General features: G+C 32.3%; 1 protein-coding gene across 1 annotated transcript; it reads right to left on the reverse strand.

Annotated features, from left to right (window-relative positions):
• Nucleotides 1-298: 298 nt before the first annotated feature.
• Nucleotides 299-14,620, reverse strand: LOC112210404 (loricrin-like). The gene is made up of 5 exons (XM_067052296.1): nt 14,397-14,620; nt 13,641-13,692; nt 13,041-13,559; nt 3,458-3,670; nt 299-768 (listed from the first exon to the last, which is right to left on the reverse strand). Exons 1-5 carry the CDS (start codon nt 14,400-14,402, stop codon nt 299-301), a joined length of 1,260 nt encoding a protein of 419 aa, XP_066908397.1. The 5' UTR covers nt 14,403-14,620.
• Between the last annotated feature and the right edge of the window lie 986 nt (nt 14,621-15,606).

A 15,606-nucleotide genomic window follows, 5' to 3' on the forward strand; every position in this document is an offset into this window, starting at 1 on the left:
GAAAAGGCCACATGCCGGTTTTCTGTAAAAAAAAAGCCTAGTAACTGTTGGGTTTGACCTAGGCATACCTGACATTTATCGTTATAGGTATATCACGTTGATACTGAGCCAGGATGAGACATTTAGAAGGGAGTTTTTCACGGAGAAGTGAAGTACTTTTAACGAAACCGTTGTTTCATGTCGCAGGTTGGTTGAAACGAAAAATAAGAAAAAAATATATAATATTTTTAGGTTACTCAATTATAATTGTTAAATCACCTCAGGGAAAGATTAATTCACAACATCTGAAATTTTAATTTTAGTTTGAGATTTGAATACCTCCTCCTCCACCACCACTGGACCATCCACCACCACCTCCGCTTCCTCCGCCTCCTCCACCAGACCATCCACCACCGCCTCCGTTTCCTCCGCCTCCACCACCAGACCATCCACCACCGCCTCCGTTTCCTCCGCCTCCACCACCAGACCATCCACCTCCGCCGCCACCACCGCCGCTCTTCCAGCCGCCACCTCCTCCACCTCCACCACTCTGCCATCCTCCACCGCCGCCTCCTCCACCTCCGTTACTCCATCCTCCTCCACCTCCTCCACCACCTTTATGCCCACCGCCTCCACCTCCACCTCCTTTAGCTACAGTAACTTTATCGATCTTAATGACAACGTGTTTCGGTCCACCTCCACCTCCTCCTCCTCCACCTCCTTTTCCTCCTCCTCCTCCACCTTTGCCGCCACCAAGACCTCCTAGGAGACCAAGTATACTATCAAAACCTGAAAAAATAATAAAATGAAGTATTCTAAGAGTCGATAAAACAAGAAGGAAAATAAAATTTTATAAAATATACCTGTTGAAGTAGCCTCATGTAAAATTATGCTGAAGCAAAATGTAGCCCAGATCAACTGTAAAAGAAATCAGATTTTGGCTTTAAGGATAATATATTTTTTACAAAAACATTTATGGTAAATACGTGCACAGTTTTAACATTTATTGAATATATACTATTTACAGTAACATAAAACTCATTTTCTTCTTACATCATATACAGTGCTTTTGTATTTTTTTATCATTAAGTATGCACAATTTATTTATTTTTTTGTAATTCTAAGACTCGTAACAGTTCAAGTTTATATTCTTAAACATATCTTTTTACTCCCATGCAGTCAGTTTATTATTGTTTATTTTAATGTTGGTACTTCAAAATATTACATGGTAAATAGAACAACACATCACAATCAATAATTTAAACTCACTTATCAGTATGCAGAGAGTTAATTCCATGTTAAATAATATTCTAGGGCTCATTACTATGTCAATGATTTACATTAATCTTCATGAAAAAAATCACTTACCTTCATTGCTCGGAGTGAGTGAGCTATTTGGGGCAGAGATCGTGGCTATATACCTTCTCAGTTGTGGTGGGGGCTTCATGTCTTTCCTAAAACCACAAAATAGTGTGTTACATGAATATTGTAAAATATTTTATCTTCTGGGTTAAGGAAAAAGTGACGGTTCAACGTTACAAAATAAACATTAATGGTTAATATCAATTGAAAAAAAAATGAACATTCAATTTTTTTTATTCAAGATTACTTCTAAACACTAATTCATTAGTATGTGTGATGCTATACATAGTGTATGTATTATTCAGTTCTTTTGATGTTTTAATTTATGAAGTCATTGATTGATAATGATTCACTCTGAAGTTTGTTGTTATTAATATTCAACATTCTTGGAACCGTTAATATATTTGTTGGATTTTAACGTAATTTCTTTGAGTTTGTATATAGTTTGGGTCTGGAATCTCATTTTCCGATACCACCCATAACCGTGCGTACCAGAAGAGCCCGAAGACGCCACGACTGCAACGCCGCCACAAACTATGCACCATGCAGACTAGTACCTAGCCTGCCCCTACCATCACGCCAGAATCCAGGACATGCTGGCCAGCCTGCCGAGACAAAAGACCTTCCGTAAACCTGAAGCGAAAGACATGGTTACACCATTTCGCCCACCGCACAACCTGGACGAGGGAAGCGGCTATAGGACATAACAGCGACGGCGAAGACGTCACCAGATAAGAGATAACTGTATATATGCACTTATGAGACCCCCCAAACTTCTTTGTTATCATATCTATAATCGAAATAATTTAGTATTTTCAGCTAACACACTAACCCAGTTGCCCAGGGAATTAATATTTAAATTAGAAATAAATATACGCATGTTCATTAATAACCAGAAAAGTCTCACAATTTCAATACCCCTTTTTCACACTAATATAAATAAAAAGTTTAACATACACTCGGGATATCTGAATCAAGAAACGGACAGGACCCAATGTATTCAATATTAATTAATTTTAGGATATTTTATATCTACGTTCAACTTTTTTCAGGTTTTATTTTGAATACTACAGAACTATTTTCATTAATATCTTAAAATTTATCCTATTTAGTTCAGTAGTATGATTATAATAAGAATTTCAATGATTAAGATTTAGTTTTATTTTATTTATTTTTTTTTTCAAACCTCTTTATTTTTTATATTGTTACAGAATACATAATAATATAATCCAATACATTATACATATACAATTAAGTTTTAGTTATCTACTTGTCTATATAATATAATCACTTAACTTCCCAATAAATCGGAAGTGTAGAAGTGCGCTGGAGCACCACTAGATCATGCCACTGAGGATTAGCCACTGGGATTATTTATTTATGTACATTTTAATTTAATTTACGTTAAGTCTATTAATATCATTAGTTTATTTTTTTTTTTTAGTCATTTGATCATTTTTATACCCGTCGTCAGACTCTCAGTTAACCTTCAAAAATAGTACCAAATGTTCGGGATCAATCCTTCATCTAATCAATCGTTCCCACGATATAAATTGATTATACAAATATTCTTTTTTGTTTGGAGGCCCCTCACATCCAGCTACTAATGTAGAGTTCCTGGAGAACAACCAACCCAACCAAAAGTTACTGGTACTGGTAATGGTGGGGGGAACAAGTCCGGCAAGTGGCCTATTGGTCCTTTTTGCCGTCCCCAAGAAAACTAATGGAACGACTCTTTATGTATCTTAATCTTCTATATCGAACCTTTTCGTCTTTCTAATGAAATACCAAAAGGGACTCCCAATCTATAGAGGAAGCCTCATTTCCTTTAATTCTGCCAGAGCCTAATAGCCTGTATCTTAATGACGCATACCACAATCTGCTATGTAATGTAAGGCGGTCTCTGGGGCCCGTCCGCATAAGCAGCAGGTTCCATCATGAACTACTCCACATATCTTAAGATGTCTTTTAAGTCTGCAGTGACCTGTCAGGACTCCTATTAATAATCGGAGTTCGTTTCTGTTAAGGCCTAGCAGCCACTTAGTTTTAGAAATAGAGGGTTTAGTTATTAAAATCTTGGCCTATCTCAGCCCTATACAGTCCCTCGACTCCTTACCGGCTCTCTTCCATGTCCAATCAAGAACTACTTTTCTCTGATGACTTTTAGAGATGCCTAGGAATGGTTCTGATCCTATAGGAAAGTGCTCAGCCCTGTTTCTAGCAAGCTGATCAGCTTTTTCATTACACACAAGCTGAAGCTTCTTTAAGCGCACAAGTGATTCTAAGGCTTGTTTACACTCTCTGACCAAATTATATATGACTGTTGTGACTGAACCAAAAGTTAAGTATCTCATTTAGAAATTCTAATACCAACGGTAGAGGAAGGTCCTAAATCTCCCTCCCATTGAACAATGACCTGACGTTATGCATTCATTTATTAATACATTTTTATTGCTGTTTTAGAGGCTCCAGGAATAAAAATTCTTATCTGTTATTTTACTAATATATTATAAAATACACTCTATTTTTAGTGCCACTCATGTTAATCGAATCTGTGTTTTGTGGTGATAATAAAACATGCTAAACCATTAAAAGTAATCGTTTCAAGAAATAGTTTTGAAACTGTGGAAATGATAATATCAAAAAACAAAATATATCCCGATATCTAAAATAAAATATCGACATTATATATAATGCAAAAATAGTCATCATTTTTCTTACATACTCAATCTGTTCTAAGCATTGCCTTTTTAATTTTTATAATGAAGAAAAATCTCATTAATTAGCAATTATTATGGTTCTCTATGTAAATACCTTTTTGTTATTGTTATTATCTATTTTGACTGATCAGTATGCTCAATAAATTAGAAATTCAACAAAGTTGAGTAGCAACTAATAATTCTTTCTAGTTCCTCCAATACAAGACAAAATTACTACTAATACCGATGATTCCGCTGTCCGAATCAATCCTTCGCATTGAGAGGCTAGGCCTTAATGAGTGAATGAGTGAAGATGTGTTAGTGTAAGCCGACTTCAAGGGCTTACACTAACACATCTTCTTGGTAATTTAAATATAATTTTGATTTTAAAAATCCTAAAATTTTGGACATAGGTAATATCATAAAAAATAGGATTATTACTGAAGCAATGCATATTACTAAAAGCATTGATTAAGACTGACACTAAAAATTTAAGTGGACATTACAGAGATATTATTAATCATTTAGAAATTTAAAGTTAAACAGATTTGAATTGTTTGAATAAATTTTAATACAGTAGTAAAATAACGTGATACGATAAATAAATAGTTATTAATAGATTTTTCAGCTTATTATGGAATAGACTCCTACCTCTTTATTAGCATAGATTGTAATCTATTTGCTATCACTATTGTAAGGATAACCTTATTTCAAGAATTGTTAATAGAATGGTTTCAGATTCTCCCTATTTATTATTAAACATGAAATTTTATTTATTAATTTATATTTTTAAAAAAAACTGACAGCAATATGACCATTGTTATTATACCTATGTCTAATAAGGAGAACAATTTAATTGTGAAAATTGAAGATATATTTATACTAAGGTATTTGTTTTAAATAACTAAAATTGTGGTTAATTAAATGAATTGTAGTATGCATAACATGAATAGCGTAAATTTAATTGTAGACAACCTGATGATGGGGCGATAGCGTCGAAACGTTGTTAACAAGTCATTAAATAAAGAATTTTAACAAAGAAGAGATATTTCATTACATCTTGGAATTTCCAAATCAGGATAAAGACAAGTTTCATTAATTTATAAAACATATTTAAAAATATCGGTCCATTTATCATCTAGGTATCGGTCCTCATATCGATATTTTTCATCAATTAAAATCTCGAAATGCGATTGATAGAAAAATCGATATTTATGTCGATATATCAAACTTCTATTTCCATATACATTTAAAAATAATTGGGGCAGTATATATCCCTATTTATTTAGATACATGCACCCCTAATTGATACTACGTCTTAACATGGGTGGTGCAACCCATAGGAGGCAGTGGGATGTCTTTTGGTATATGATAGAGGGGAATGGCCGATAAAGACTGATAAGCTAGTGAACATCATAGGCCTTACTATAGGTCTCATAATATTGTGTGTCTTAAATGAACGACGCCAACCATGACAGAGTGACTAAGAAATCCTACTCCTCTGTCAGCACCAGAAGCCGAGGGTTCCATCTTTTTAATAATGGAAATCGACCTTAACTGTCATAAGAGAAGACTTCTACAAGGCCCGCCGTTCATACCTGAGGTGCAGAAGACGAGGTAACCCCTAAACCTTCCAATCAATACAAATCTAATGCCAGGGTATAGAAAGGTCGATCAGAAAAACCATGAACCAATTTCTTCACCACAGAGTTTTTGAAAAATCGTGTACCTCCTAATCAGCTTTAAGTCCAAAACGTAAAAGAGTACCGTAATGGATTTCGCTCACAAAATAGTTAACCCTTTACTGCCAAACTAACATGTATTCATTCTTATAGTGTCTATAGAATTTTGTACAGTATATTCGTTATATTTCACTAATATTCGGTTAATTATCTCGTAAAACATTTTTACTGTCTTATAAAAGTTTTATAGAAAAGACAAATTTCATTCCATATTAGCCTTCTTTATTTTTTTCCTAGTATTGTTCTAGTTTAAGATAAGATTTCTTGGTGAGATATAGTTTTATGTAGAAAATATAAGAATGGAGAAAGAAAAATTTATATTTTGAAGATTAAAATGAAACTTATTTAAATTTAGTTCTTGGAATCGGAATTTTGATATTGATTTTTTTTCATATTTTTTAATTAGTAGATGAAAAAGTCAATATTTCGTGTTTTATTATACCTATCCATAAAAAAAGATTTCAGCAAATGAAATATATTACGATATTCAACACCTCAGAAATGTGTGATTGGCATAACTGGAGAAAAAAATAGCACCCAAATATTGCTAGATTTTATTGATTGTGGTTTTTTTTTCCTTATGAATCCTTATGTTCACCGATTGAATGCATAAAAGATGGATTATTCTACAAATCTCCAAAATACTTTATTTAGAGTGGAAATGTCAATTTTGTGGATCAAATAAAAGTTAACGCGCCTGGCCGGAATCGAACTGTGCCATTGCAAAAACGAGATTGTGTAGCTGATTCCTTACCTCGCTCAGGGTACAAAGGCATCGCTTAGATCGCTAAGATTTGTTAATATCATTCTTCAATTTTTGTTGAAGGATATTTCAAGCTCAGGAAGTATTGGTGCTCCCCCTGCTTAAGCTTTAAATTGCCGAAGGTGTAGAATGTTATAAAACAAATCATAATTATATAAAAAAAAAATTAAAAACTAAATGCCATTTAAAGTGCCCACTTCTGTAAAAAATTGTCGATATTGATCGATAATTATATGAAGAAATCACTTATCATCTAACCTTCAATTCGAATTTCTAAAATTGAGGCATTCAATGTCCTTCCAAATGCGATTTTAATCTGTTGATCAGGCAGTTTAATTAAAGTTAAAGACAGGGTCAATTATAATTGTACAGGAATTATAAACATTTGCAGTATATTTAACATTCCGAAAGTGATGCTAATAAGATGATGTCGCAGCCATTGCTGATGTAATGACATATCATTTACTTTTTATTATCATCAACATGAAAGACAGATAGACATGACTTTATTGAGTCGTTTCATATCAAAAGTCAGTTTTCACTCGTAAAGTTATTTAGTAAAACAGCTTTATCGAATTAAAACATTTTTATTTAAAATATTTACTATCATTTTCTATACATTTTTCCCAACGAGTTATGATCTTTTCAAATCCAGAATTGAAAAAAATGAGGTTTTTGTGAAGTAATGAACAAAAAAAAGCCGTTTTTGTCTTAATCATTTTCAGAAATTTTACCTTTAAAGACGTAGTCTAAATTTATGAAAAGATAGAAATCTGTTGAAGATACGTCTGACGAATAATGTAGGTGTGGAAGGACTTTGGAACACAGCTCGTTTAGTTATATCACTGTCTGTTGTAAAACATGAGGTCTGACGTTGTCGTGTGATAATATAGGTCCCTTTCCATAAACCAATGCAGGTTGTTTTTTGACAACTTTTGGAACAACATTATGTCAATATCACTGCACCACGATATGAATGTGATGGTTTCAACTCTAAGTAAAAATAAAAAATAAATCATTCCTGCCATTGACGATCACACAGAGACCAATAATGTTTTGGATACAAATTTGGTTTTGGCCTATTCTTTCGGTTCCTGTCTTTTGTCGATATTTAACGACTGATCTGACCGACGCCAGTTGTATACAATCCACTATTCATAACTCGTGATAATCTTTTCGAGAATATGAGAATATGTTCGATTTTTGCCTAGTAATAAGCGCATGTCTAATTACGCTTTAACTGCTGCACTTCATTAATTTTATATATCACCTTTTTTTCATTTATTAATGGTCCTTAAGCGTTAATCAAATTGTATTCAGTTGTACTTCAAGTCCTTCAACTGTCTGTTTTCTTCCACAGAAAGTCTAAGTTGATCATCATCAATTGTTAGTGGAAGTCTTCCTCTGGGTTGGTTATCTAAATCTGTGTCACTAACCAACCATGTTCAAACTACCAGCGAATATCTCTCGTAGCTTGGGATGTCGAATGTTGAAGTTTAAACTCTTAAAAAAAAATACTCTAAAATTGCGTGTTTCTGTAGTCATATTTAGTAGCATACTAACCAACTTCCAATCAATTGGAATGTCAGGATTCTTATTATCAATAAAGAAAGGATTAATAACAGCTCATTATTATCTGAAAACATAAACGCAGTAAACAAAAGTCCACTAACTCACTTTGAATTCATGAAATAATAAACACAGACGTTTCATATCAAATGACCCAATAAATTATAAAAAATATTTTATTATTATTATTATCTTCATGAGTAAAATTTTACAAATTTCTTTTAGTATATATTGTAAATTTGAGATTTATTTGAAAAATGTTTTCTACATAATTAACACTAAGGCATAAATGGAGAAACCTTCCAGTTGTATACCTAATGTAGCAGATCTCTACTTTTTTGATACTACAATCTTCTTGAACAATTCTGTGATGTTTGTAGTTTTGGATGCCCAGCAGATGTCATGAAAATTTTTGTATTGTTTCTTGATTATATTAGCCATGAATAGTATGTCTAAAACCTTGAACAATGATTTTGTTAGTGATTAATGATGTGCCAGAGGAATTTTGTCTAAAAGATCTGAATGGAATAAATGTGTGATTTTTTGCAGGTGAAGTGATCATTTACCTTCATGATGTAGCAATAGTCTTAGTGATGAATGTCGGTGATTCAATCTTTTTTTGGAAAGCTGTAACATGCGATTTCCAGTTTTCTCGTGTGTCCATTGAGATTAATAAGTATTTTTTATCTGCTTGTTTCGGTAATGGATCGTTGAAAAGTAGTTATTCCAAAAGATCCGTCTGGAATAGGTTTTCATTCTTGATAAATTATGTCTTTAAGAACTAGAAGGAAAAAATGTCTTTCTTTATCCTATGCATCCCTAATTTTGTGAAGCAAACATGTATCTCACTATAAATTTTCATAGACAGACTATTGGCCCTTGATGGAATGAGGATTGCCGCATCACAATATTAAAGAATAAGGATCTTAAAATTTAATAAAATCACAAGAAGATATAAATGGATTAAAAAAATAGATCTATACCAAGTATGAAGAGCTATGTTAGTTCTATTAATATCAGAATTACTATGCAAGACGATTGGAAAGTAAATACCGTTCAAGGATTCATAAAAACTTGAGTCACCCCAACAATTCAGGTTAACAATCATGCCATAACCGATCCGTCTAAAATTGTTGAAGCCTTATAGTTCAAGAGCCAGGAAGAAAAAAGGGGCAGTTATCTCACACCAATTTTTGATTTAATTAATTAAAACTATGTATAATTACTAGTCAAAACTGATGAGTCTGCCAATTATAGGTAGGGAGAATAAAAAATTGCAGCTGTTTCAAAACCTTAAAAAAACAAGAATTTTTCATTAGAAGCTCTATATCTTAAAAACTACAAATAGAACTAGAAAATCTAAAAGAACATTATTTAAAGCAGAGTAAATTTATTGAAATATGAGCCATAATAGAGCTATTTACGTCCAATAGTTCTCGAGATATAGGGTTTTAAAAAGCAACATTTTTATGAAATGTTGCTTTTTAAAAAACTATATTTCTAGAACTATTGAACGTAAATAGCTCTATTAGGGTTTACATTTTAGCAAATTTACTCTATTTTAAATGATACTCTCTTAGATTTTCTATAGTTGTTGGTAGTTGTAAAGATATAGAGGTCCGAATAAAAAATGAATTATTTTTAACGGATTGAAACATCCGCCGTTTTGTATTCCCCTTACCTATTCTTGGCAGACTCATCAATTTTGACTAGTAATTATACCTAGTTTTCAATTAAGTAATCGAAAATTGGGGTGAAATAACTGCCTTCTTTCTCCTTTTGGGTTCTTGTACTATTAGGAACCATACTTCTATTCTATTTTTAAAACTATAACCATAACTAAGGCTTTATGCCCCAGAAAAGTTAATAGGAGAGGAATGGAATTGTATATAAGAGATTCTGAAATTTATATTCACCCATTTAGTCTAAATAGAAAATACACTAAAATATATAAAGATAAATCAACAGCAATAAATCTTTTTTATTTTTAATCATTCTTTTTTTTTTTTTTTATAAAATATCTTTAATTGCTTAAATTTTCTTCCTATTCATTTAGAGGATAATTTAGGTATGAGTTTTTTTCTTTTTTCAGTAACATGGAGAAAGGCGACTGTTATACCAACTAAGAATAACTTCAAAGATAAAAAAAGTCCATTATTATCAATGGATATATTTACTTTCGTGTATTTTTAAAATCCTTTCAAAAATTGTAAACAATATATTGCCAAATTAATTGGAAGCAGTAAACTTCTTCCCTAAAATGCTAACTCCTTAAATGAATTAATACCCTTCTGTTGTAATTAATAAAACATAACTCTGTGCCACCGAAACAATCACATCTAATTTTTTTTCTTGTATTCCAGCTTTATAGAAACTCTGTCATAATTTTTAAATATTTAGTGAGCTTAGGATGATTGTTTAATTCCGAGACATAATTTAATTTCTCATTAAATTAAAATAATTAATTCAGGATTGCGTGTCAATAAATTTCCATTTTAAACTCAATATATTTAAAACCAAAGATGGTAACAATTAGTCTCTGAAATTCATTCATTTCATCCGAATTGAACATAATTTATCAGAACTGTAGTCATTTGATACCGAAAATACAAAGTTTTTTTCTCTTAATTAGTTAGTTACTAAGAGAGATTTATTTTGAGACCATATCAGAAATAATTGTACCCAATTTCTTTTTAGGTTACGGTACTGAAAGTATATCAAGCAAAATGTTTTTCTTGCTTATGATGCTTATAATAACCCAATTATTATCATAAGCAAGAAACATTGTACGAAATAAAAATTTAGGTTGAAAATATACATAAATAACTTACCATTTCAAAAATTAAAAATAAAATCGATTTGGTAAAACTTGTTTTTTGTTTATTGCGTAGTAAATCAGGGAAAAATTCTGAATGCAAATAAAGTCACACTTTTTTTTTTATTTATTCAATGTGATTTAGAACTGTACAAGTAATAAATACAATATGTAAATATGTTGTATGTTTCTTTTGGACTTGCAAAATCATGGGAAGGAACCACCCATTGGTGGTAATTCAAGCATTAATTTAAATTAGAAGGTCCCGTGGCCATCTTCTTTTCAGACGCCTCGGAGGGTTATCAGGGATTGTTAAGGATGAAAGATTAAGAATTAATGGGTTAGGATGGGTAAGGAGTTTAGAATGAAAAGACGCATATCTGTTTTGGGCCAAATCTGCATCGAATGGGATGTTAAGGTCTTTGTGTATGAGTTTATTTGTAACGTAATAAGGAGCATCAAGGATTTTACGTAGGATTTTGGATTGTAAGGATTGAATGCGTGAAGAATTTGATGGTTAGGTGGAGCCCCAAAGCTCAATTCCATATGTCCAAATTGGTCTGATTATCGTAGTATATACTAATTTTTCGTAGTGAATGGGAAGTTTAGAGCGTTTGTCAAGTAAGTGTTGTAGCAATCAGAATCTAAGAGCAGTTTCTTGTCGTTTCAGTCTTGTGTGTGGATTTCAAATAAGTCTCTTTTCAAGATGGAGTCCTAAGTATCGAATCTGTTTAACAGGCAAAGTCACATTTAAAAAAAAAAAAAATCTATTAAAATTTCTGAATCTTCACAAAACAAATTACATACCTCGTAATATAGGTTGTAAGCTATCAACAATATCTCTCGATTAGGCAGTGGGTAATTTTCATCCACAGCTTAACATAATCGATTTTTTTTTCTGTAGGATAAAACTTAAATAAAAATATTTCTACATGAATTTTTGTTTTATTGTTAAATTTATTTTTAAAGATGGTATGAGGTATGTGATAATATATTTTATTTAGTTTTTATATTGTAAATATAAAGATTTTTAGATCTCGATGTATGTACTAAGCCATTGTTACGTTGGTATATTGGTACTAAAGCGTTGTTGCATTTGTCACGCTTTCCTACGGAAGAAACCTTGCTTGAGTCACCATACTAACACTTTCCTCTATAGTAATTTAGTCTTAAATGTTTATTTATTGACATAAAAATATACACGTCATTTCTAATTAGTTATTGATGTATTTCATTCTATATTACGTTGAATATATTATTTGAATACTGGAAAGTATAAGGTTTTCTGGTAAAAATTTCCTTTTTTTTTCATAGAAAATATTTATTTATACAATTTACAATTTGTATTTACATATTCGAAAAAATTTACAGTTGAGTTACATGATGATAATGTGGGTCTTCATTTGTGGCTTCTTGTTTTCCTTATTGGTCTCGATATCATCATTGGTTTAATACCAGCCACCTAAAATGCATTATCAATTCATTTATAGACTTTACCAAATACAGCTTAGGATAAACTTAAATAACAGAGGTAGCTTAAGACCCTACAGTGCTCTGTCAGTTCTGCACGGTAGAGTGTATAGGGCGTGGTCCTAAGAAATCCGTCCCTTCATAAAATTGCAGTTAGATAACGAGATGTTCAATAACTCGTTTAATGTTTTAAATATAATTTCAATATATCATTGCTGTGACAAAAAAAATAAATAATCCTACATTGAAGTTAATTTTTTCATTGAACTTTTTAAAAGTGAATAACGTGATTCTAAAATGAATACACTGCAATATCATTTACCGATTTTCTATTGAGCTTTTTTTTGTTTTTAATTCGGATACTGGAAGGAGAATCCATCAGTAAAGAAACGATATGTTTTTGAGGCTGTTGTACACATGCTATTAAACTTCATAACAATTAAAGTCATAATAGAAGTTTTTTTTTTTCAAATTTAGTAGTCAAAATAATTTTATCAAACTGACGCTGTTTTATAATGATCATCGATGATTATTCAATTTTATGTTGAAATATTTTTTTTTTAATTTAACATGATGAAAGCCTAATTATTAGCCTTTCTTTTTATTAGGCTTCTTGTGAATTATATAAAGAATTTTCGTACCTCCTCCGCCTCCACCATTTCCACCGCTGGACCATCCACCACCTCCACCTCCTCCATTCGACCATCCACTACTGCCTCCTCCACCTCCACTTGGCCATCCACCTCCTCCACCACCGCCTCCGCTTTTCCATCCTCCGCCTCCGCCTCCTCCGCCACCTCCACTCTTCCAGCCACCGCCTCCACCTCCGCCATTGGACCATCCTCCACCGCCACCACCACCTCCACTCTTCCATCCTCCACCTCCGCCACCACCTCCGTGACCTCCGCCACCACCACCTCCATTTCCTCCACCTCCGCCAAGGGTAATGATCTTGATAATGGCTGGTTGAATTATTGCTTGAGCTCCTCCTCCGCCACCGTTGCCTCCTCCTCCACCGTTCTTCCAGCCTCCACCTCCACCTCCACCACCTCCTGACCAGCCTCCACCACCATTTCCACCACCACCAGACCAGCCTCCGCCACCATTTCCTCCACCTCCAGACCAGCCGCCGCCGCCTCCTCCTCCGCCACTACTCCAGCCTGTCAAAAATATGGAATTAGTTATGAAATATTAAAATAAGTAATAATATACAACAGGACATCTACTGTTTTGTTACGCACCTGATAAGGCCTGGTGCACAAGTGCGCTGAAGCACACAGCAGCACAAATCAACTGTAAAAAATAATCTAATATAATGTAAATAGGATAAATTCTGAGCCAATTGACTAAAAATGACTAGTTTTTCATTAAAAATATGTAAAACCAGATTTGATGTAATTAGAACTTTTGGATTATTCCATTTTCATACCGTCGTTTCTAATTACTTTCATTCAATCAGAAGTATTTATCATAATTCATAGTGAATCCATTAAAGAAACATTATGTCAATACAAACAATATTCAGACCCAAACGCCTTGAGGAAAACAGTAATTTCCCTATCCGATATTGTCTTTCTCATGCTATTTCTCCTTTATATTCTTATTGAACTCTCTCTTTCATTATTTCTATGTGTATCTCGCAAAAGTTCAGAAGTGTTAAAAAATTTCTAGGCTTAGTATTATGTAATATCTATTTAGGCCATTTAATTATAATGTAGTTTTGGAGTCTAAAAAAAAACAATAATTCTTGAATATCTTATTGATGTCGAAGCTATTGATATTTTTAAATCGCTATTAATTTACTTGTAAAATAAAAACATACTGTTACGTTTGTGTAAGCACCCGAAATTTATTTTTTAAATCTAGATAAATAAATAAATAATATGAAAAGAAATAAAATAGATAAATAAACTACGCCTCAAAGGTTTATCAATAACTGTAACGAGTGAAATATGTTGCTAGTAAAGGAATGCTGCAGCAGGAAGTAGATGACTTACCTTCATCTCTTGGGGTGAGTGTGGCCTGAGGGTTGCCGGGGGGTGGTTATATACCTCTTAAGTTGTGGTGGGGGCCCCGCCCCACTGCTCCCGCAACCCGAGTTTCCCACTTAGTAAACACAGTAACATTTGTTAGAAAACAGGGAAATAGATGTTTTAATTTATTTAAACAAATAACTATTACAGTAATTTAAAAAAAAAATGTTATTTTTATTTAAAAATAAAAAAAATCGAAATGAAAAATATTGAACTCTTTGCAGAGATTACTAATACATATAACTCATAATTAATGAACTGTTTCGAATAATCTACAGGAATATTTAGATTTTTAACGCGATCTGGACAAAATTATATATTAAATATTCCTATTTTAAAATAGAGTCCTTCAACAATATATATTGTTTCTGCCAGTCTGACCAAGAAACTTTAGTAAAAATTACATCATTCGTAATTTCTGCTTGAAGTAGATAATTAATTTTAAACCATTGAATCGATTTTCTATTACTCGAAAACAAAACAGGTAACATTGACGGTGAATTCGCTGTGACTAGATCTGAAACACAAAAATTTTAAAGATTGTTTCACACACAACTATTTTTAAATTGAAACCTATGAGTTTGTACAACATTTGTCTCTATCACATACCTTAGAAATGTTTTTCATCAAACCTCATTTGTTGGATCAGGCTTTATTCTGGCTTCTCTTTTGTTCTTGGTTTCGCAATAGATTTTGACAAACCAGACTTTGATATTTCTTATTTTAAAGACGGTTAAAAACAATACTTATACTGCAAAATATTACTGTTATATATATGGAGCTACACATACCAAATTTAATTGTCTTGTTAAATCTTCTCAATCGACAATAAACATTCTAATCTTAATTTAAGTTTACTATATTATCTATTATCAAATATTTTTATAAAAATATTCGTGCGATTCATACCCGTCTTTTTATATCAGAGAGCGCAACTGAATAACAAACAATCGCACGATACAGTAACAATATTAAGGTATTATTTCGTGCGGGCTGAAGATTTTTTTGTAGCAAAATATGATGATTGATTAATGAGCACCAGTTGGGTACCAGTAGTATCAAAAAATAAAATTCTAACTTTTACTCATCAAAATAAAAAATAAAAATTATTTTTATTCTAAATGTTTATTAAAGGTTTAAATAAGATTCACAAACATCACGCAAATAGAGTGAT

Source organism: Halyomorpha halys, unplaced genomic scaffold (assembly GCF_000696795.3).
Source record: "Halyomorpha halys isolate HHAL.00 unplaced genomic scaffold, Hhal_1.1 Scaffold293.1, whole genome shotgun sequence".
Taxonomy (NCBI): domain Eukaryota; kingdom Metazoa; phylum Arthropoda; class Insecta; order Hemiptera; family Pentatomidae; genus Halyomorpha; species Halyomorpha halys.

What these genes read in the sequence shown, in the direction of transcription:
- LOC112210404 (XM_067052296.1), bottom strand. An exon ending in TGTGCACCAGGCCTTATCAG is followed by an intron (nt 13,560 to 13,640) that starts GTGCGTAACAAA and finishes TATTTTTGACAG; the next exon opens with GCTGGAGTAGTGGCGGAGGA. An exon ending in TTGGACATGGAAGAGAGCCG is followed by an intron (nt 769 to 3,457) that starts GTAAGGAGTCGA and finishes TTATTTTTTCAG; the next exon opens with GTTTTGATAGTATACTTGGT.